At 41.5% G+C, this 22,112-nt stretch overlaps 2 protein-coding genes across 2 annotated transcripts in view; both read right to left on the bottom strand.

Annotated features, from left to right (window-relative positions):
- Nucleotides 1–6,319: 6,319 nt before the first annotated feature.
- Nucleotides 6,320–14,223, bottom strand: LOC129102236 (uncharacterized). The gene is made up of 6 exons (XM_054612283.1): nt 14,146–14,223; nt 12,832–13,002; nt 12,408–12,444; nt 9,815–12,088; nt 8,888–8,961; nt 6,320–7,321 (listed from the first exon to the last, which is right to left on the bottom strand). The coding sequence occupies exons 1-6, from the start codon at nt 14,147–14,149 to the stop codon at nt 7,158–7,160; spliced, it is 2,724 nt and encodes a 907-aa protein (XP_054468258.1). The 5' UTR covers nt 14,150–14,223; the 3' UTR covers nt 6,320–7,157.
- Nucleotides 14,224–14,582: 359 nt separating this feature from the next.
- LOC129102830 (protein turtle homolog A-like) overlaps nt 14,583–22,112 on the bottom strand; it is a 38,363-nt gene continuing 30,833 nt past the window's right edge. The window contains exons 10-15 of the mRNA XM_054613104.1: nt 21,700–21,840; nt 21,151–21,267; nt 19,038–19,188; nt 18,693–18,804; nt 16,928–17,118; nt 14,583–14,830 (exon numbers count right to left, since the gene is read on the bottom strand). Of these exons, the coding sequence (XP_054469079.1) occupies nt 14,583–14,830; nt 16,928–17,118; nt 18,693–18,804; nt 19,038–19,188; nt 21,151–21,267; nt 21,700–21,840 (960 nt within the window). The remainder of the gene's footprint in view (nt 14,831–16,927; nt 17,119–18,692; nt 18,805–19,037; nt 19,189–21,150; nt 21,268–21,699; nt 21,841–22,112) is intronic.

Here is a 22,112-nt window from a genome sequence, read left to right as displayed (position 1 = left end):
AGCATAATCTTTAAAACCGTCAGTTTTCTTGCCAGACTTCTCTTGGAAATATTAAGCAAACAGAAGGGGACCTACAAATGGAAGGCTACACCGTCTCACCGTGTACATCCATTTCTTAAATGGTTTGAAAATAACCTTTACCATTTCATTTCTATGCCAGTGAGCGCCTACATTCTCCCAAAATAGCCCAATTTTTCAAAGGGTCCGGATCAACAAAGTCCCATTGATTTTGAAAGTATTTTTGTATGCAAAACGCTCAAAATGAGCTTAGAGGAATACAAATCAGTGTAAGAATCCAGGTTACTTCTTCTAGTGTAGGAGAGCCCGATCGATGGCAGTGAACAGCTTTTGGTTCCAGTATCTGATAAACATCCTGGAAGTAAGTGGAATGGGAAACATGATGCTTTGTAGTTCTTTATTAATATAGAAATGCATTGCATACATTTAAATACAGATAAATGGTTTGAAAAGGATTTACAAACTAAGCTTATTTCACCATACATGAATTCTTAAGATGTGTTACAATGTTGCATTTTTAATTTAAAATGTGTAAACCCTGACTTAGAGATGCATACAAGTTCTATTAATCTCACAGCTGTCTGGAGTTATTGTTTCTACATGACACACAAATACACAAAACATTAAAAAAAAGAAAATCGACTACATTCAAAATCTTCTTATACAATCAAAAATGTACAAATTAATCTAAATGTGACATTAAAAATATAACTTAAAATGTTAGCCAATATTTAAAAAAAAAACATAATTCCTCATCCAAACAAACAAAATAGTTCCTGACAAGAAAACTGAAACATTTTCCGACATACATTTCCATCTTCAAGATCTCTTTCGTTTTTCTTTCTGCGGCCATAATCACAGTACACACAAATATATGTTTGATTTTTACAATATAAATCTTATATATATATATATATATATATATATTTTCCCATGTTTTAATAATATAAATGTATACAAATTTCCTCTCCCCTTTAGTAAGATCGCAGCTCAAATATTTTACTTACAGTTATGTCAGGTGATGACAGGAGAGCCATTTGATATCAGTCATACATATGTCAAAAATCAAACACCACAAAAAAGTGCTTTGTAATGTCAACATGCGCTGTAAGAAAGGGGGCTCAATGTTGACTTTTGTGAAAGTGTGTTCTCAAGGACACAGTACAACCAGCTATTATAATAAGGTCATCAATTCTGGAGGAACACTCTGCAATCAATGAGAGAATAAGAACCACTTACTGCCCGGTTATTGCCCTTGGGATAACAAGAACACAGATGTTTTTCAAAAAGTAAGTCTCATGGGCATATGTCTAATTAAAGTGAAATAGGGGTTAAGAAAGATTCTGCTGTACTATAAAACCAATACAACAGAAGAAAAGTCCTTCTCTTCCACACTCTGCTGGGAGGCATTCGGTGAAGTAATTAACTTCACTGACATGTTGTGAATTCTCGCCTCTCCGACTGAATGCTGCATGTGCAGATAGACTGATTGAAAAATTCCCATTTAGGTTTCAATCTTTAAATTATTCATATCCACCCATATTACTACGGTAATATTGATGATAATCGCACTCATTTTACACTTGGCAGGAGATAATGGTCGCAGTTTATCCTCGGCAACAAAAGCTAATTGCCATCCTCATTCTTTCTGCCATGCAAATTCAAATACCTGCTGTAGACCACCTGAAGATGGAACACAAAAATAATTACGTGCGCAAGGTTAAATGAAACTCAAACGCCTCCGTCACAGCAGAACACAATTTTGAAAATGTCATCTGATCATGTGTGACTTTCATTTACAGTTTATTTGTTGTTGTGATCCCTCAAGTTTGGTCCCATGTGTCCCACCTTTTTCTTATTTCTTATTTCATGTATTGCTCTGGTGGGCGGTGCTTGGTTATGGTTTTCAACATGGAGGCCGGGTCACAAGCTTTCTCATGTTACCGCTACACAGTTTGACATTTGAGGCGAGAAAAGGGATTAAACATCGCACAGTTTGAAAATTTTGATTCGAGTTCACGAGTGATTGACAGCTGCGTTTGAAGAATCCTTTGCTCTGATTAGTTACTTTTCTTTGAGCGCAGTGGGATCTTTCAAATACATTTTGGAGCACTAAAAGGAGGCAGACAATCCTGATTTCCTTTACCTTTCATTGAAAATCTTCCTCATGTACTACTGTCAGGATATAGTGACAGTTTAAGCAAAGTTATTTTAATTAAAGTTAACAGCTGCAGCTTTAAGATAATGGAACAAAGTAACATTCTAGGAAAATTTGACTTAGAGATGACTAAAGACTTTTCATAAAGTAATGATCGTTCAAATATTCATCAAGTCAAATCACTTTTTTGATGCCGTTTGTGGTCAGCAGTAGGGGTGTCGCGATAAACCAGTATTGACGGTCACCGTAGTATTTTACAAATTAAAATATTGTAATAATACCCATATGATAATATTGTGTAAATAATCCAGAGCCTCTTAAATCACGCTTTTGGTTACAGACTCTCTCACCAGCTTCCTACACAAACCGTACATTTCCTACTGCTGCTGCTTCACATTAAAAGTATTCAATTGGAAAAAAAAAACATGGGTTTTATTGTAAAGCAGTCCCAGCTAATTCAAATTCCATCTACAAAACAAAGCAACAGCCTTTTTCAACAGCAGATCTGCAGACTTCTTTGATTAAATGACATAAGTTTGGTTGGCTGCACTGTAAACAGACATCAGTTGCACCTTGTTGCCACAGCAACCATGGATGTCACAAAATCACCCAGGAATGAAGTCTTATAAATCATGACTTTAACTGTCATCATTGGCATAATTGGGAGGTAATTGAAAGCTTAAACCAACAGAGTTACCTCAAACTATCAGCACTTGAAACATTTGTGTCAGGGGTCCGCGAACACAACAACGATCACAAACCAGATATAGCACCTCGTCTATACAAAGCTGATATCGAGCTGTCAATGTGTCACTTCTTGTATAAAGAGTGTGAAAAAAAAAATAGAATCACAGGCTGATATAAACATCTTCAGTGAAAAATATCGCTTCAAAAACAAACCAGTCACTGGCAGTTTGACAGCTACAGATTGATCTGAGAACAAAGCCTGAATGTCAGCTGATAAATTCACTGCGTCTACACGTACTGGAAAACTTTAAAAAATGTTACCTGTCAATGTGAATTGCTGTTTTGTCGTTGGAATGCCACGAGTGTTTCGCCTTTGAAAATGAGCTGCTGCTGGAGGAGGCGTGCCACACTCGCACACGCTCATTACTGCTTTCTTTGTTTGCTCTCAGCAAAACTCTACTCAGCCGCCACAGACATGAAATATGTGTTTGTCCCACCCCTTAATCTCTGATGTCAAAGGGATATATAAAAAGAGTCAAAATAAAATGGAATTGCAGAGGATTAAAAAGATGACTGTGACATTACCGCCGATCATTTTCTCAAGAGCGTGGTTCTCTGCTCTACTAATACCATTAGTTTAATTGGAGGCTGGTTGAGATGCAAGACAATCATTTTAACAGTCAATGAAGTCAGCTGCCCTGCTCAGTGCCCACTTCTTCTGTTGTATTGGTTTGGGACAGTCAGTGTCAAAAGGGCCAAATCAAGCTGTATATCTGTGCACCATCACATATTCTCTCTGGTTTACATTGTGTAAAAGGAGCAGGGTGAAGAGAGAGTGGCTGACACTGCCATAAAAAAGCTTCAGAAGCTCCGACAAGCATCGAAGGTTTGCAGCCGTTATTCTAGCTCTGATAAATCCAATAAAATAGTTTTTAACTTTAAAAATGACTACATCCTATAAAAACAAGGCAGATTATGAGCATTAACACATGTAAACATGTTGTAACTGTAACTGGAGATAAAAAATATGCACCCGGAAAATAGCATAATAGGGCCTGTTTAATTCAAATTTGAATCAGAATGTGATGACACTTTGTGGGTCATCGCCCGTCTCTGATGTTTCTTTTTTTGTCATAAACATCTAAATTTATTTCAGATTTGAAGTTTTCAGGGGTTTAATATACGGCAGTTAATCAATGTAAAATCTTTTTAAAAAAGTGTGAAAATCTGATGTATTTTCTTAAAATAATACAAATATGCAGTCAGGATTTGGACTACTATTATACCATTTGCAGCTCAAACTTTTGGTTCTTTAACAATTGTTTTTTTCTTTCATGCTTAGGAGGACTCTGGCTCATAATCAGTAGCCTATTTTCCATTTCACTTGAGCTAACTTCCTCTTCTTGCTGCAGATAAGACAACTTTTGGATGTGTTGGGAGAGATTAGAATCTGAATGAAAAAGCTGGTGTGCTACTGTTAAAACAAATCTGCATTTTCTGCCGTCTGAGTATTTTTGAAAAATGCAATAATTATATATTTTATTTAAAAACAGAGAATCCAGACTGGGGACTGGGTTTTTCTGTATGTTGACGTTCACTCATTTAAAAAACTCAGTTTACTCACTAATTATGCCAAGTTTAGAATTGACCAAGCTAACATGAGCGCCATATGGTTTCATTCTTCAATTTGTATAAGACATTTATTTTCATGAGAGGTTTCAAGCTACGAGAGTCACGTCCTGGCATTTGCAAATATTTCATCAGCTGCTTAATGGCCATAATAAAAGAGTGCTTGCCTCAAAGCTAATCCCCCTGAGTACACACAATAACTGAAAAAGGAAGCAGTATAACAAACATGGTTTATGAGCCCTCGCTGGTGTTTGAAAAGGAGTCTGTTGTGATGTTTGCTTCTGTTGTGCTGTAGTATTCTGGAGTACGGTTTATCCACATAACTATACAGCCAGACGTGTGTTGTGCATACATTTTCTTCTAGAACGTTTCACGGTCCACTCCTTCAGATCATTAAAAAATAAAAGTCATGCAGTAGTTCCCCATGTTTTCACTATTCAGGTTTTGGGCCTGAAAGTCAAAAATGGGCAGTATTATTTCTTATATCGAGAATATGTGGAAGAAAATCACATACTTTTTCTTATTTGATGTCTTGGAAGCACAATATTTAGATTAAATTTTAAAAAACGTAAGCAGAAAAAAAGTAGTGCTGACTGCAAATCCCCGAAGCAGCGCATGGGGTTTGATCATTTACGGTCCTGAGGTACAATATGTGTACAGAAGAAAATGAAAATGTCCTAAAGAAGTGAAACATTGATTTGCAGTAAATGTAGCCTCTAAGAGTGAATTTCAATTATAGGATGGATACCCCACAATGCTCTGGTAGGCCGTGGAGCTCTGAGTTAATTATTTGGTTGACTAATGTGAAGGCCTTGAGCTAAAGCAGCGAGCCGAACCCAATTTTCCTTTTTCTTCCATTGTTCGTGAAGAAAAGAGAGCATGAAGCATAAGCATGTTTCTCTCAGCAGGTTTAGGGGCGCTGGGGGCAGGACAATCTCTGGTTGAATCCCCCAGAACTAACAGGAACAATCTTAATCTACATAAGGAAGTCAGGCTTGGCGAGATCAACAGTTTTAGTGCGTCCAATTTCCAAAAACAATATACTATATGACAAAAGACAAAACTATTTGCACATGTGAGTGCCCAGTGTCACCAGAAAGTGTCGTGGCAATTAAAGGGTGCTTCCCACCCTTGAAGACAGTCAGGTTTTTATTTTGAAATTCTAGGCAGATTTAGGTTCCTATTGATGAGTTGATAGCAACTTGAAGAATAATAACAGCACATGTAATGCTAGTTAGAGTCAGTTAAGTTGAGCTTGGCTTCTTCATTTGCCTTTCTTTTTTAAAAATCTTCAGTAATAAAGTCCCCAATATGCACATCAGCGCATGACGCCATGCATCAACATATGGACACTTTTTCGATCAGGCTTCTTTCCATTGAAAAGAGTTGGCAACACTGTTTTCGGGCTCTTCCAGATTATCAACCAGCAAGTCAGATATGTCGGAGTGACTCCACTAAACATATGGTTTCTACTAAAATTAATTAATTTGGTTCTGAAACTTGGCTGTTATAAATGCTGATGTGCACTCAAATCAAATTGTGTTCATGATTACAATTTATCTCTTGATTACCACATCAGCATTTTTTAATATGAGGGTATAACTATGCAGTAGCCCTAGCAGTACCTGCTGTTGACCCGCCCTCAAACAAGGTATTTAATGACTTAATTGGGGACACTTAGCAGCATCCCCTGTTGGCTCCAGAGAGCCAGTGTTAACAACTGTGCGAGTGTACAGCAGGTGCTGCAGGGAGTCATTGAGAGAATTGATCCTTGGTAAATTAAAGTCAAACCAAAAACCAAAAGCTAATTTCCATTTGTGTCCATAACAAATAAACTGGCAAACCCTACAAGTCGACTTGACCCTCTTTAATTACCAAGCATAATTAGAGTTCTTGAAGGAAACTAAGGCTTTTAGCCACAGCGAGTAGATTGTTAGATACTGAAAATATTTTTTTTACAGTATTTCAAGGGCAAAAAAAGCAGTTAATGATCTCTCTTGGAGAACTACACTTTAGAAACAGTTTTACACTAAAGCAAAATATGAACTGCCTTGCAAAGTAGCGTTTTTATATTCTATTTATCTTCCTTATTTATTGCCATTTCATCAACAGCTCTTGTTGAACTCAAAGGTGATTGATGATATCTATAAACTTAATCATCCCCAGCCCAAAACTAGTCACTTGATGATGACTGAGATCGTTTTTTCCCTTGTGTGGCCACTGAGTCATCTCTGGATGATGAATGCGTATCAAACCACACACATAGAACGTGGTGAAGCCACCAGCGCAGTGAAAAGCTTTGATATCGGCAGATTGGCAGACTCTTTTTCTCAAAAGAAAATGCCAAGAGCGTGATGGCAGATGGGTCACAAAGCAAACTTTTAAAGCTCTGCATAAGGGTAAAGGTGATTTTGCGTCTCCATCACTTTCACCCAGACCAGTATTGTTGAAAACCATTATTTTCCAAGTAAAGTCTATCAAAGAGACCGAGCAGAGGACTCCCCTTAAAGGCCATTTTGTCCTCTTTTCTTGGTTTGAAAAAGGGGAATTAGATTGGGACAGACAAAAAAGCTCACTTTCTGCCACGTGGACTTTTTGTCGCCTTGTGATGCCAGTCAATAAGTGAAAGGACACATCAGGTGAGATGAGGCGAGGGCTGGCGCTGTCAGAACAGCACGGTGTCTGGTTCTGGCTCAGCAGAGCAGCTGCTTTGATGCCCCAGGAGCAGAGAGAGCTGAGCGCTATGTTTCTGTGCCTTAGTGGAGCACTGCATTCTGGGGAGGCTGCAGCACGGAGCGGACTTCAGTGGAATCAGCGAAGGAGGCAGGTCTGTGGGTGAAAAGAAACTGAAATTATCTTGTGATGTTTTACCCAAGATGTCATTATAAATGTCTACAGCCTGTGGGCTTCGTGCCCTAGAACCTGAACTCAGATATGAAACAATCATAGGGTTGAATATTTAATACTGGCTTCCGAGTGCAAAACATGTCCAACAACGTTTTCTCTTAATTTGTTCTTTAAACACAGTAACAAATGTCACCTGGGTCAGATTAAAAATTCTAAGTGTTGTCAAGGCCTGTTATATGTTGCTTCTTACTATGCATGCCACGCTGCTACTACACGCCACATTAAGTCTACAGCAACAACAAATTTGAGCCAGTAGGAAACACTATACTACAATTAATCATACCAAAATTAATAGTGAATACAGAATATCTATACAGTATACGGTCATCTATATCAGTGATCAAAAAGTGTACATTTATTAAAAATAGTATTTCTTATTGTATAATGTGAAAGCACTGGGTTCCACTAAAATCATTAATACAAGATGGGGGACATACTGCCCACCAGTCAATCACAGTGATGACACATTGAGACAACCACCATTCACACTCACACATATGGGCCATTTTTAGCTACATCAATTCACTGAAGAGGCATGTCTTTAGACTGTGGGAGGAAGATGGAGGGGCCGGAGAAAATATGTGAGGTAACAGTACGCAAACTCCACACGGAAGGGCCCAAGACGTCCTGTGGGTTCGAACCGAGAACCCATTAAACGCTGATACCAGAGCTTGAGACTGACCTTTAATCCTTGCCCTGTTCACAATGGGCAAATCCGGAAGCCTATCAGAGGCTTTTTCTTTCCATAAAATCATGTGTACCCGCCACCACAGCAATGCTGGTGTTATTTGCACCTTGTGAGTCTGTGTGTGTGAGTCATCATGAAAAAATGTTGTCCAGGAGACACCTACTGTAGCAGGAACCACCCAGGGGCAGTTTTGAGTACTTTACCAGGTGTGTATTTTTCTGTATTTGGATATTTTGTCAAAACAATAGTGGCCAAAGCGTGCAAGATGCAGTCACCAGACTTTACAGGTGTGTAGTTGATATCATAATAAAAATCGAGTTCGAAGGTAGCCTATTCCGAGCAAGGGGGGGTGAAAGAGCCAATTGAGACAGGGGCGATTTGGGGGGTTCTGGTCTGAGTAAGGGCGATCGAAGTATCGTAAATAGGAGCAGGGGTCATTTTACGCCTCAGGTCTGATTTGGTTTTACTTCTCTTTTTGGAGGGAAGGCATGGTGAGCCCAAAACAAGCATGATCGCAGTTATATACCAAAAACCCCGCTTCACAGCTGTCCAATTTCTTAATCTTATCAACAGATAACGTCACATGAGACGTTTTCCACGCTCATGTTCTCATCCACTAGGAAGCATGGCATCCCTGCAGGTTAAATGGTAAAGATGCCATTGGGATGTGTCAAGGATTAACTTCACAACAATCACCCAGTGTGTCTTTTTTTTTTTCACCTCAACACCTCGATTCTAAAAACAGACAATGTACCGAAACACAAACTGCTTTTTGTCAACAAGGAAAGAAAAACACTCACCGTTATGGTCTCCCGGCAGTGAGCAGAAATCAACAGCATCCCACTCATAATTCTCATCAACTGAGGCCTTTCTCCTGGAAAGGTCACAGAACATCACTTAGTATACCAACACACTTCAGGTGTTCAATGCAGGCATATATGCAGGGGCGGCTGTGGCACATGAGGTAGAGCGCTTGTCCCGTAACCACAAGGTTGGTGGTTCAAACCCCTCTACCGGCAACATGCCGAGGTGTCCTTGAGCGAGACACCTAACCCCAAGTTGCTCCCCGGGCGCTTCATTGCAGCCCACTGCTCCTCCGGGATGGGTTAAATGCAGAGAAATAATTTCCCCATTGTGGGACTAATAAAGGATTGATTATTATTATTATATGCACCTATTAATGCATACCGATGGCAAAGAACTCGCAAAAAATTATACATCAAGGTCATAAATGAATATAAGTGCAGATTTTTAATCAAAGGTGTGTTCATTAACACAAATGGGATAAAATGTTTCACAAGACAAAGACACTGAAGAAATCTCTGTAGGTCTCAGAATATTGAAAAATGTGATGCTTTTCTCAATTCATCCATGCCTTTTGAGCCATTAGGATACAGTAATTGCTTTTATATTATTTTTTCAACCTTTGCTTCAAACTTGACACACTTAATTATGAGCCGTAAAAAAATAAAGCAAATAATTAGTCTGTTAGGAAACTGGCTTAGAAACGCGGTGAAATTAACTGGGTATGTGAAAGATAAGCAGAACCTGAAAACATACTGAACTTTCTGCATTTCTGTCTATAAATTATATTAGTATATAGTGTATATTACGCTCACCTTGAAAGCTTTATAATGACCAAATAGGATCCTCCAGCACTACAAATGTTAACCCTCACATTTTCTTCAATAAAGCATAATTCCCCTAATTCATTATGTCTTCAATACCTTTGGCTTGGTTCCATTTGGTGATTGTGCTTGTCCTCTGTGCTCCCCTGGCCCTCCTCTATGGTCTCAGGTGAGCTGGTGAGGGTTGGGGAGAGGTGACACAGGGACAGGCGTCTGTTGGCGGGCTCCATGCTGCCTCGCCCGCTGCTGGCGTAACTGCTGTAGCTGCTCCCAGACATTGGCACCTCGTAGCCCTCCGCCTCCACCTCTAGTGCCTTTTGGTAATAATCATCGGGGGCTATGCATCTGGAAGCTTCCCGCATGGCCTCCAAGGAACCTCCTGCCTCTTTCATGGCCTCCCGGTAGTCTACTGGCCATTTGGCGGCATTCGGAAGGATGGACGCCTCTCCTCTTGGCTCGAAGTGGCAAGGCACGTCAGCATTTGGTATGGGCCTCTCTGGTCTGCTCCTTAGAGATAAAGCATCCACAGCAGGAGGTGACCGGGAGGCAGCTTGGGTAGCAGAAGGAGAATTTGCAGGAGATTTGGAGATCTTCCTGGTCGGAGGGCTCTGGGGTTCGCAGAACAGAGTGTGTGGACGACGGGAAGACGCAACTGAGCAGTTTTCTTGGCTGAGAGAGTCTATCCACGCATCAGGAGGCAGGAAACTGCTCTCTTTCCGTCTCCGTGAGTCAAGGCTCTGACTTCGCTGCTTAGAGTCCCAGAGTTTAGAGCCATGGGTCCCAACTCTCCAGGGTTCTGGTCCTGGAGCTTGCGGAGGAGGTGGGACCCTGACAAAATCGTCCACAGAAGCAGGACTGCAACAGTGAAAGCTCTTGCTCCTGGACCAATCCCCACGGTGACCTCTGCAAGTCAGCGAGCGCCCATGTTGCACATGCGAGGCGATTCTGTGGTGGAGCATGGGCTTCGCAGGCCGCGTCACACACTCCTCCAACTCTGGCTCATCCACACTCATCTCAACACACACGTCTTTATCAGTGAGCTCGGGGAATGCCACCTCTGCTTTTGCGGAGTCTGGCACTCCATTGGCAGCCCAATTAGATCTCTGGGCGTATTTACTGCTATGGAAAGGCAACGTTGAAAGGCTGCCATGACTAAGATTGTTCTGTCTCTGTGCCCCAGAGCATAAATCATTCGTTTGCATTACTAAGACTGTGGATTGTGATGAATTATCATAGCCCTCTGGTGCTGCCTCTACCCTTTCATGTCTCTGGTGCTTTGAGGAGGGATGTGGGAGAGTTAATCTGCCTTTGGAGAAGTTGCCTACTTCCTCAAATAGGAGGGGGTTCTGTTTGTCAAAGGATGGAGCAGGTTGAAGGTCACCGGACTTAAAACATGAGGAACTCGCCGGTGAAGACGCACTGAAGCAGGTCCGGGCAGGGATCAGAGTGTGACAGACTCTCCTTTGTGACAGACCAAAGCTCTCCTTGCTGCCCTGGGGGTATCTGTGGGGCAACGTGCTACTTTTATATTCCCACACAAGCTCGTTACCAGCAGCCTCATCACTCTCCAGGTCTGAATGCTCCCTCATCATTTCTCTAACGGAGCCCCTCTCCAGGGTGTACCTCTGGAGCTCCCTCTCCAGCTCCTCCCTCTCCCGGGCCAGCTTCAGGCAGTGACTCAGGTTTCCTCTCTCCCGCTCATGCTCCATCTGGAGAACCAGAGAGCTGGCGGTCGTGGACGGCTGACCAAGGCCTGACCGTATGTGTGGGAGCACTGGAAATGTGGGAGTTATTCTTCTGTCTTGTTGAGGAATGGTTGCCAAACTACTGTTTGAGCCCAGGCTGCTGTCGTCAGGATAGACATCGTAGCTCGACTTCTCATCCAAGATGTAAGGGCCATGATGGGACAAACCTTGGACCATGCTACGACTTTGCTTTGTGGAATCAGCCTCTGCTGGTTTGCAAGGTGGGAGATCAACAGAGAGCACAAACGCTGGCTGCTTCCTGTCTTCCCTCTCCGAGTGCAGCGACACAGACCTTCGGACTTGAGCTTGGTAGTACCTTCTGCTCTCCTGGATTTGAACACTCGCCAAGTCATCATCGTACGGGAGTGCGAAGCGCCCGTCCGGGCCTCTGTCGATCAACTCGATTGGGGGAGGAATCGGAGAAGAAGTTGTCCTCGCAAGGCGGCCTCTGCCGTAGATGGTCGCTGATAGTTGCTTCCGCCGATGATGACTGTCTGCGCTAAAGGAGGAACAGTCTGTCTGTGAGGAGGAGGTGGTGGTGGTAGAGGAAGTGGTGGGATAGAGGATGCTGGCTGGGAGTAGGCTCGTCTTCAACACACTGTCTGGACTGCCAGTGCCTGAAGTCTTTCTGTGAGCGAGAGAAAGAGGGGGAGGGAGGGGTGAAAGAAGAAAATTGTTTGAAAAAAAAAACGGAGGTGTAAGAGGGAGAGAAATAGAGGCAGAGAAAATAAGATTGAGCGAGAGTAAAAGAGGGGGCGGAAGGGATGTAGACAGAGAGAGAGACTAAAACAGCAGCAGCAGCAGCGTGAGCAATAGATGAGGAAGAAAAAGAAGATCTGGAATGGAAAATAACTTAAGTGCTGGCTTTCTCGACATTTAGTTTGTAAAGGAAGCAGAGGGAAAGGTCAATGGGAGGCATTTTAATGAAATGATAAAGGGGTACTTACATTGATGGGGAGCATTTATAGATGACAGAGGGGGACTCTGAAAGGGAGGGAGAGGGGCAAGATGATATCTGACTCATTAGGATAGAACCACACTGACCAAGAAGTAAAAACATAATCAACCCTAATAAGGGCCCATTAAAGGGCCAGAGGCACCCAAGCTTGTCCAAAAAGCTAATTACACTTACATTTATCAGCCACTAATGAGAAATTACCCTAATTAGCAAGTAATGTAAATGACATCAATAACTTTTACAACTGAATGGACGAGCGGGGTACAAGAGGAGCGCCGAATCCATGCAGTGGGGTATGATTTATATAATGGATTGAAAGTGCCTTCAATATTTTATTGAATAAATGATGATATTCATGATGCAGTTCATCAAAGTGAGTGTCTGCTGAGTCTCCAGAGTGAGGGGCGTTTTACCGTGCTTCTTCTCTCTGCGACGCTGGTCCCTCTTGCGGCTGATGACACAGGCGGACCCCAGCAGCAAGACCAGTGCCAAGCACATGAAGCCGACCCCGCCCAGCACGCCGGCCAGTAATGGCTCCGGGACAAGCTCCAGGAGTCGGGATGTGGCGGGGTAGATCTCCATCCCTGTGATATCATTTCAGCAGTGATATATAAATATATGTTACCAATTAAAGGCAAAAGCAAGCTAAGTGAGACTGTAGTGTCAGCATAAACATATCAAACTACAAAATAATAATAACTCAGTGAGCAGAAGAAACACTTGCTTGCCATAGAAGCAACACAATGAGACAATAAAGATAAGTTTTAAAATGCAGCTATAATTCCTGTTCTTTTATGTATATTTTAAAATTTGGAAAATACATATTTTGAAATAAATTTATTGTGCAAATACCTACTTCATTAAAAAAGTATACATCTGTATTAATTACAAAAATGTTAAACATGTGTTTTAATATCCAATTATACTTTTTAAACTTGAATTGATTTGAATTGATTAAAATGCCTTAAGTGTTCATAAATTTAAAATTATTCATACGTTATTAGAAATTGAGATACGTATGTTTATAAAAAATGTAGTCCAATTATTATATTATTATATAGGAAAAATAGTTTTTATAAGGAAGAAAAAAAGTTTTGTTCATTAAGCTATATAGTCTCCGTAATCATACTTGCTGACCTTAAATACATGTATATTTATTGACACTTGCGTCAGCCACAACTACAATAAATACAAGTCTGTTACATCAACAACAAAGAAACCAATAAAAAGATTGCTATGAGGTATTTTAGAAACCAGTTTTAAGTGGATGTAATCTCCTATCTCCCTGTTGATCATCATCAGCAAATCATAAACTTGATTGTCTTGCACAGTCAGACATCCAACTGGGAATATCAGCAGAGCGATGTTTAACAATACACAAGCTCTGATTGTTGTGGCAGTCCTCGGGTGGTACCAGTGGGAGTTGTAAATCCCTCCGCTCGATATTTCTGTACCATATCCAATGAAACATTAATGTCACAGTCACATAAGAATCAGAAAAGACCAGTGCAAATTCTATCACCAACACTTTTGAGAAGTTATTAGTGGAGCTATTTCTATCTTTCAGGCCTCTAATGGACAGCGTTCCCCCTGGGGCCTGCTCTAATTTTTGGTCCAACGCTGGGAAAAGAGGGACGGGGGAAGAACTAAAGAAATAAAGAAACAAAGAGACTGAGAGAGCGGGAGGACGGGCTGCAAAGGGGGCAAGGTTGCTCTCGAACACCTACCCATGGTTGAGACATTGACTGATGGACTGGGCTCGCTCAGCAACTCCCCGCGACGAGATAGCAGCCGCAGCTCGTACACACAGTCCTGAGTCCAGCATCCGCACGCACACACACAAACACACACACACACACACGCACACGCACACAGTGGGGAGGACAGAGGATGAAACCACACTTTGTCAACACGGGACTGTGCCTGCAATGCTAATGAAGTTAATTTGAATTTGTGTAGGCCTACATAGGAGAGGAAAAGAAGGATGAGACGGGCAGGGAGAAGAAAACGGCAGCGCACACAGATTGAAAGGCGACAGAGAAGTGATGGCTGCCATGAAGTGTGCATAACTGAGATTCTACAAAAAGTAAAACCATGGAGGTATAGCCTAGATAAAAAAATGTTATCTCCCAGGCATTCAACCAGCAGTGTGGACTGATTAGTCTCAGAGGGAGCAGTGAGACTGACTTGTTACCTTGTGCAGACCCGGAACGACTATCTCGCTACTGTTGGCACTGATGTCCTCGTCCAGATGAAACCACTCCCCTTGCTCAGTGCGGGATTGGAGAACAAAGCCCGTGATGGGGGGGTGCTGGGCCTCAGGAAGGGACCACTGCAGAAGGACACCTGCTGAGCCCTGATTAGCCGACAGCGACGCAGGGGGCTTGAGCTTGCTTCTTCTCGGCAGAGGATCTGATGCAGAGGAATAAAAGACCTTCAGCCTATGAGCAAGATACGCTCTGGTGGAAAAATTAAATTACAGTGGAGGAAATTGCTACCGCCACAGATGTTCAACCTTGAGAGTGTGAGGGGAATAGGGTTAGGTGGTGGATGTTAGTTATTTTGCAGAGTCTGCATAAGTTGAAACATACAGTTTCCTGCCCAGTTTGTGATGTTTTAATCAAACCAGAGGCAAATTTGGTATATTTGATATATTTCAGGTCTAATATTAAAATCTCAGAAAGGTTGGTCTAATATCATTACGACACTGTTTACTGTGAAATATTGGGCCACAATACTCGTAGCATGACCATTTGATACCAGCACAGAAGGTGATAAGCTTAAAATATTGATGACTGATTATGCATAAAAGTTATATTGGGAGATTTCAACCACTTCAATAAGATAATAATTTAAAAGAAAATAATCTAAATGTTGTATTTTTGGGGTTTTGTGATCTATCGGATGACTACTCTCTGCAAGGAAGGTTACAATCTTTTCAGGGGGCAAAAATCAACATTTCAAAAACAAAAATCAGCATGTAGCTCACAACATTTCCACAAACTATGCAGACTAAATATAGCTACTGAAAGTACTGTAAAAGAGAAGAGTGGGGCATTGTGTGGAAACACTGGATAGGGATGTTGATTTGGCCCCAGGCGATCATTTGATCAACCCAGTAAGACTGTAGACATCTGGAGGATCACGAAGATTCCTTTGAGGATACAACCCGCTGCTGGTTAACAGACAAAACGGACACACCAGCGGCTTTGTGAGGCTGTGTTTAGTCTCAGTGTTGCTTTGAGGTAAATGCTAACAGGCTCTGACAATGCCAACATGCTAGTGTTTAGCAGGGATAATATTTGACCGTCTTCACCATCTTTGTTTAGCGTGTTAGCATGCCAGCATTTGACCACAATGTCATTGGTTTTGCAGACATGATGTATTACCACTTTGACATGATGATATTTATTCAGATATTTATTCAGGTGATCATCAGATTTATGTCAATCCATCCAATAGTTGTTGAAAGCTGTCAGTTTGGATCGAAGTGGTGGGACAACAGACCAAAAAGGCCATCCATAAATATGATGTTGAGGTTCATGTTAGGACTGCTTTGGACCCAGTCAACGCTGGTCTCACAGAAATACATGAAGTGACCACGACCTCTGAACTGGGCATTTCGTGGTGGTGGAACAGAAACAACGCCAATGGTAAGTCAATTAGGACCATTTGTTGTGGTGGACACAGTAATCAAGTGCATCCATGTAAATATGCAACACTCATAGTATTATCAGTGAGAAAGACTACTTATGGTGGGTGACAGGGGAGGTCGCTTTGTCAGACAAACGCAGGACTTTGAACCAGGAGACCAGTGTTTGTGTCCTTAAAGTGCTATTGAGAAATATTACATTTTTAACTTGTTTACGTACTTATTTGAAGCCCATGATACTTTTCCTAAACCTAACCAAGTGGTTTTGTTGACTAAACTTAACGGTAAATTGTTTTCATGGTGGTGGCACATATACATTATGTGCCACCGGCAATTTAAGCGCTGGAAGAGGTCGTAGTCCTTACATATATTTTCTGTGAGATCATGTTGGACAAAGCAGTATTGTACAGAGTTCTGAAGTCACTAAAAAGAGTTGTTGCTTAAGAGAGTAGAGTGATGTTAAAGAGTGGGGTATCCTCTGAAAACAAATTATCTTTGGTTGAGTTCAAACACAAGCTACAGTAGCATATCTACTTCACAACCAAACAAGTATCAGTTTGGCCTTTGGGCAAGTTACTCAGGTAGTTAACTTAAATCAGCTACAGTTGTTATTAGTTCATTTGCCATTACAACCTGTGAAAGAGATGGTCAGTACCAACTGAAAATGGAAAGCCTGCTAACCTAATGTTTTGTGCTTTGTTCATTACTAATAAAAAAAGAGTGAAGTTACGAGTGAAGTAATACACCTGAAATGAGATTTGTTAGCCCAGTGAGTATTTTGCAAACCTGGGACTGGATCCTAAATGGAACCCGTTGATATTCAATGGGGCTGGGGGAAACTGGGGAGTGGTACTGACCCAAGGTGCGTGCGTCGGTGATCTCGCTGAATGGCCCAGTGCCCATTTTATTGTGAGACAGGATGCTGAATTGGTAGTCGGTGGCGGGAGACAGGCCTGTCACCTGCAGGCTGCAGCCGGAGGAGGGGGGCACGGGCACGGAGAACCAATTTTGCTTCCCATCATTATCGCTCGCCGAAGTCTTCTTCACCCTGCAGATGGAGAGAGAGAGAGACGGAGAGGAGAGATGTGAGAACAAAAGAGTGGCGGGGAATTCTGGCAGTCTGGTTTTATGAAACATGACAGAAAAGTAGGTTTCATTAATCATTCATACCCATCATCAGCTCCAGATTTTGTGGCAGAGACAGCACTGATGTATTCCTGCTATTGCACAAAGTGATTTTAGTTTTCCTATTGGAGCTGAGGTTCTACATGTCTATTTTATACAGAGCAAATTACTTGACCCAGGGCAAAAAAATATATATATCTATTCACCTATTCAAAACTAGAGGAACTTTTAAAAATTATTAATGTTGGTCTTTTCTTTTTTTGAGGAGCTTCGACTCGATTGAAGTGATGTTATGTTATGAGAAAAAAGAAAAGGTCGGTCGTAGCTCACATTAACATTGTGTGGATATATGTGAGGTTATTCTCTTCCAGACACCTGAGTGTAAATTGAATTCAGCATATATTATTAAGGTGCATAAAGCAAGTATCCAAAAACGCAAAATACAAAAGCAACACTCTTTCTTAGAGCAGTAGGTTTGATTTGTAGGTAACTTTTCCCTGTTCTGTAGTAGTGCAGTTTTACAAAGTATATGAATATTCGCCTACGGAGCTTTCACAACTGTCAAACAACTGCAGGATCGTTAACATTTCATGTGCTGGAAGTGACAAACTGCTCACAAGACCTATCTGCTGCAGTTTTTCAGCCTTCATGAGAGAAAAAAATAAAATTGCTGCTGAAATGTCAATGGGAAAAGATGTTTAACCATTGTTATTCTTATAATAGTGTGTTTTGCTTCATAATCATATATGGTCATAACATGCCAGGACGTCAGAGCGAGTAGTAGCTGGGGGTTTTGTTTATACTGATTGGCTGATCTATTTTTATGTGTTTGTTTTTTTCAAATCTAATATATTTATTTCTATACTGTAGCTATAACCCAGTTCCCTCTCAGGGATTAAGATAGCTCATCTAATCCTCTGATGTAGCGCTGTAGGTTACAATGTGATTAAGATGAGCGTTAGGAGAAGTTTTATGTACATCATCTCTTGCATTCTCTGACATAAAGAAACGGGAATCTCTAAATACAGTTTAGTGAATCCATTTCTTTAAAACTAAATTTCAACTTGTTTCAGACATAATTCTCACACATTACAACTGTGATACACAATTGTAATTCTTAGTCTGCTCGTCTTCAAGGGGGAACCAATTCCTTCTGGTTCATTTTCATCCAGCTGCCTGCAGTTTTACATTCCTTTCGATACCCTGTCCATCACACATCATGGACACTTTCAAGCAAACTCAAGAAATTCATCTGTAATTTCCAAGCTAATACAAACCTGCAGTATCCGATCTCTTATTCTCTCAGCAACCTCGTATTGTAGCTAGCATGGCCACTGCATTATAAAGCTATGGTCTGCAGCAGCCCTTTTTATTGTAGCTGCCAAGAGGTGATAACAGATAAATGAATTCCTCATCCTAGAGATCAATAGTGTAATACCAGTGCAACTGATGGCTGCCATGGTTACCGAGGAAGAAAGTGAGAGGATTTACACCCACCAAACTGAAAATGTCTGGTCTGATCCTCCATCAAAGCCTGCCTCCCAGGAAACGTTGGCCTGCCTCACCCCTGGAGAGACGGACAGAGAGGTAGCTGCATGGGGACTGGTTCCTGTAATGGAGGGAAACGGAGAGGAGCTGATGGATAACTGCCAGCACTTCAACTACCTGATGCCGCTAAAGTTTAGAGGCTGTCTCTGGATGTACCCCATTTATCGTATTGGGTCAGATGACATCCAGGATGTGTTAAAGAGGTTTAACACAGGTATACGGAAAACAATTTGAGAAAAATAAATACAAAATCAGGACAGCTTGCGTAATAGGACTTCTTCTGTTTGCACTCACCCAGGACAAAGACTTGTGTGATGACTTTAACCGAGGCTACGCGGTTAGCGGCACTGCACTCCCACGCCCCCTGGTGGTCCTTAGTGAGAGGCTGCAGGAGCAGAGAACCGTTGGGTTCTACGGAGTAAGAAATGCGGCGAGCCAAGTCGACCTACCAAGAACACAAAAGGTAATTCACACGTGGAACAAAACTCTCCGATTCATCCGTCTTAATATACAGTGCACAGCAGCGGTGAATAGATAAATAAAATATATCAAGTTACCAACAGAATAGAAGTTTTCTCAAGCTAAAATTACTCATTGTGACTCAATATCATATTTTAATTTGAGAAAAGCTCCCAAAAACATTCAGATCCTTAGCACCATAAGGAAATACAATTCCTGTATGCTAAAAGGTTCTCATTTTATTTAGAGTAAGCAAGGTAAATCTGACAATGTACTGTGATGTTGATTTTAGGACATATTGTGTGGCACTAATATGCAGTGCGTTTAAAAAGTAGTCAGTGTCATGCTTTTTCTATTTTTTTGTACTCTAGCAGATTGAATTTTAAATAATTTAGAAGTACCTAAAAAGTTATAATTGGGAAAATCAGAGTAAATTAGCACCACAGCGGATGAGCCTATGACCCACTGATGAAAGCCCTTGAATTTGCAGTAATAAGACCTAGGCGTCTGTAGCTAGATTCCCGGGAAAAGGTGACATTGTTTTAATCTCTGGGAAGTGTGATCCCGAAAACACATCTGCAATTGCCAAAGATAACAAAACAGTAATCTTCGAGATTGTAACCATGGACTGTACGACAGAAGAAGATGCAGTTACCATGATGTCACCCATTAGTTATTAGCCAACAAAATGGTAACACTTAGCTTTCATGAAGTGTAAACACACAAGAAAAGGGTAAAATACTAAGACAAAAACAGACAACTCCCAGACCAGACAACGTTGTGGTAGTGACCTTTCAATCACAAGGTAGCCCCGCCATTGAACCATCATTTACTAAATGAACATCATGCTGTATTGAAGAAGACTTAAAACTACAGATTGAGACCATAAACTCATGTTTACAATGTTTACTGAAGAAATAAATCAAGTCTAAATCTCATAGATATCTATACACTCAGACTTCTTTCTGGAACCAGAGGGGTCGCACCCTGCTGGCTATTAGAAAGAATGCAATTTTAAGGCACTTTCACATTGGCTTCTCTTTTTAGCCCCGGAGGTTCCACAATCACTTTGTTAAACTATAAATGTATTCTGTTCCCATTGTCTGTGTGTCTGGATTTCTGCATGCTAAAAATGGGGTGTTATTGTGCTGACTTCCAAAGAAACTTCCCACTAAATCTTCATGGAAAAGCATCGATGCACTGATCTCAATGTGTCGAGAGGTTGAACTTCTGACCACATGTCATCATCGCATTGTGAAGCACTGAACTTCAGCGGTCGTGCACAGAGTCATTAGACGGACTAGCAGAATCTCAGCCTGCATTACAGTTGCAGTGAAGATGGCAGTTGGAGAGACTTTAACCTGTGTAATGTGCTGTATTTCTAAGTAAAAAGGAATATGTGGGCAGGATACAATTACAAGATGGATTTAATTTAATCAAATCCTGGAGCTGCAGAGGACTCTTGGCGTCCATCCACCCCTCCCTCCAAACCACCTACCTCAAACACGCTGCTTTGGTAATCTAAACCAGGTATTTGCCAACTGACAACTACCTCCCACATGATAATGCTCTGCTGGAAACTACGACCCACTTGCTACCAGTCAAGTGCAGTGTTACACAATATGGTTAGCTTGTCGCCCCAAATCACATCTCATTCCATACATTTATCTCTACGTCCAAAATACTTTTACAGGAAAAGAAAAGAGAGGGATTTGGAAAAAGTCCTACCAGTGATTTTCTTCTGCATATATTTGGTATATACTAAGAGACATGATTATTTTCCTGCCTGCTTTTAACTTTTATAAGGTGTGGCGGCCATACTGGATGAATACTGTAGGAATTAAAACAGACTTCAAACACCTTTTCCTCCAAGTTTTGCGTAATAAGCATTTTTAGCACCAGGAACAAAACATGACTGCTTATTGAAAAACCTTTACAAAAACGTTACCTTGCTCCAGGTCACTTTAATTGTGGGGTCCTCGTTTCCTTGACAGTGGATGATCAGGGTTCTACCTGCTTCCTGTCTGTACTGCTTCTCTGGAGCGACGCTGAATGATGGGGGGTCCTGTGAATTTCCAAAGCAATATAGTTGCATCAAGCAGATGCAGCAATGGCTTTTAAAGACCGGATTACTGCCGCTTTGATTATCTTAATAACAAAAGGATTAGCCGCACAATTAGCTCCCCAATAGTGGAGCCACTGTAGTGAGTCTGAGTTGACTTCCATTAATGCCAGAGGGCTCACACGTCGGAGGGAAAAGGTCAATAAAATGTCGTTTCTGATAAGTTTTTAATTCGCCGTGACGGCTGCAGTTGTGGCTAATTAAAAGGCACACGGTGGTCCAGATAGACAGTTTAGCAGAACTAGAAGGACAGACTCAGTGGCAGTTTTGTGAGCTTCAAATGTATTCTGCCCTTCAGTGAGTCTTTTCAAATGACATCATGTACAGCTTGTCTCTCCCAAGTGACCCAGGAGGCCCCCCGGAGTGCACACTGACCTGTAGAATAACGTCCGTTGGCTCAGATGAACCCATGCTGCCGTAGCTGTTGTATGGGGTACAAGTGTACACGCCCGCTGTATCGTCGTTGACCGTGGTCATGAACAAAGAGCCCTCGGGTGTCAAGGTCCATCCTGGATACTGAAAGAAATGCACAATGCTCAAACCACTTCGACTGCTGCATAGAAAAGGAACTTGCACATGCTGTCTTGAATGATATTCAAAGCTTTAATGGCAGGGGGAAAAGGAAATCGCAGAGAGCTTGAAGAGCTAAAAGGCAGGAAATAAGCCCATACATGTGAGCTCCTCAGCCATGTTCGAATATATATATATTTTTTTACATTTTCTTTTTTATATCTGGCTCAGTTCTTAAGCCCCACTGGAGGATTATTTCCAAACTTCTCTAAAATTGT

Source organism: Anoplopoma fimbria, chromosome 14 (genome assembly GCF_027596085.1).
Source record: "Anoplopoma fimbria isolate UVic2021 breed Golden Eagle Sablefish chromosome 14, Afim_UVic_2022, whole genome shotgun sequence".
Classification (NCBI taxonomy): Eukaryota; Metazoa; Chordata; class Actinopteri; order Perciformes; family Anoplopomatidae; genus Anoplopoma; species Anoplopoma fimbria.
Note: the sequence above shows the minus strand (reverse complement) of the source record. Positions and strands in the feature narration are given on the sequence as shown.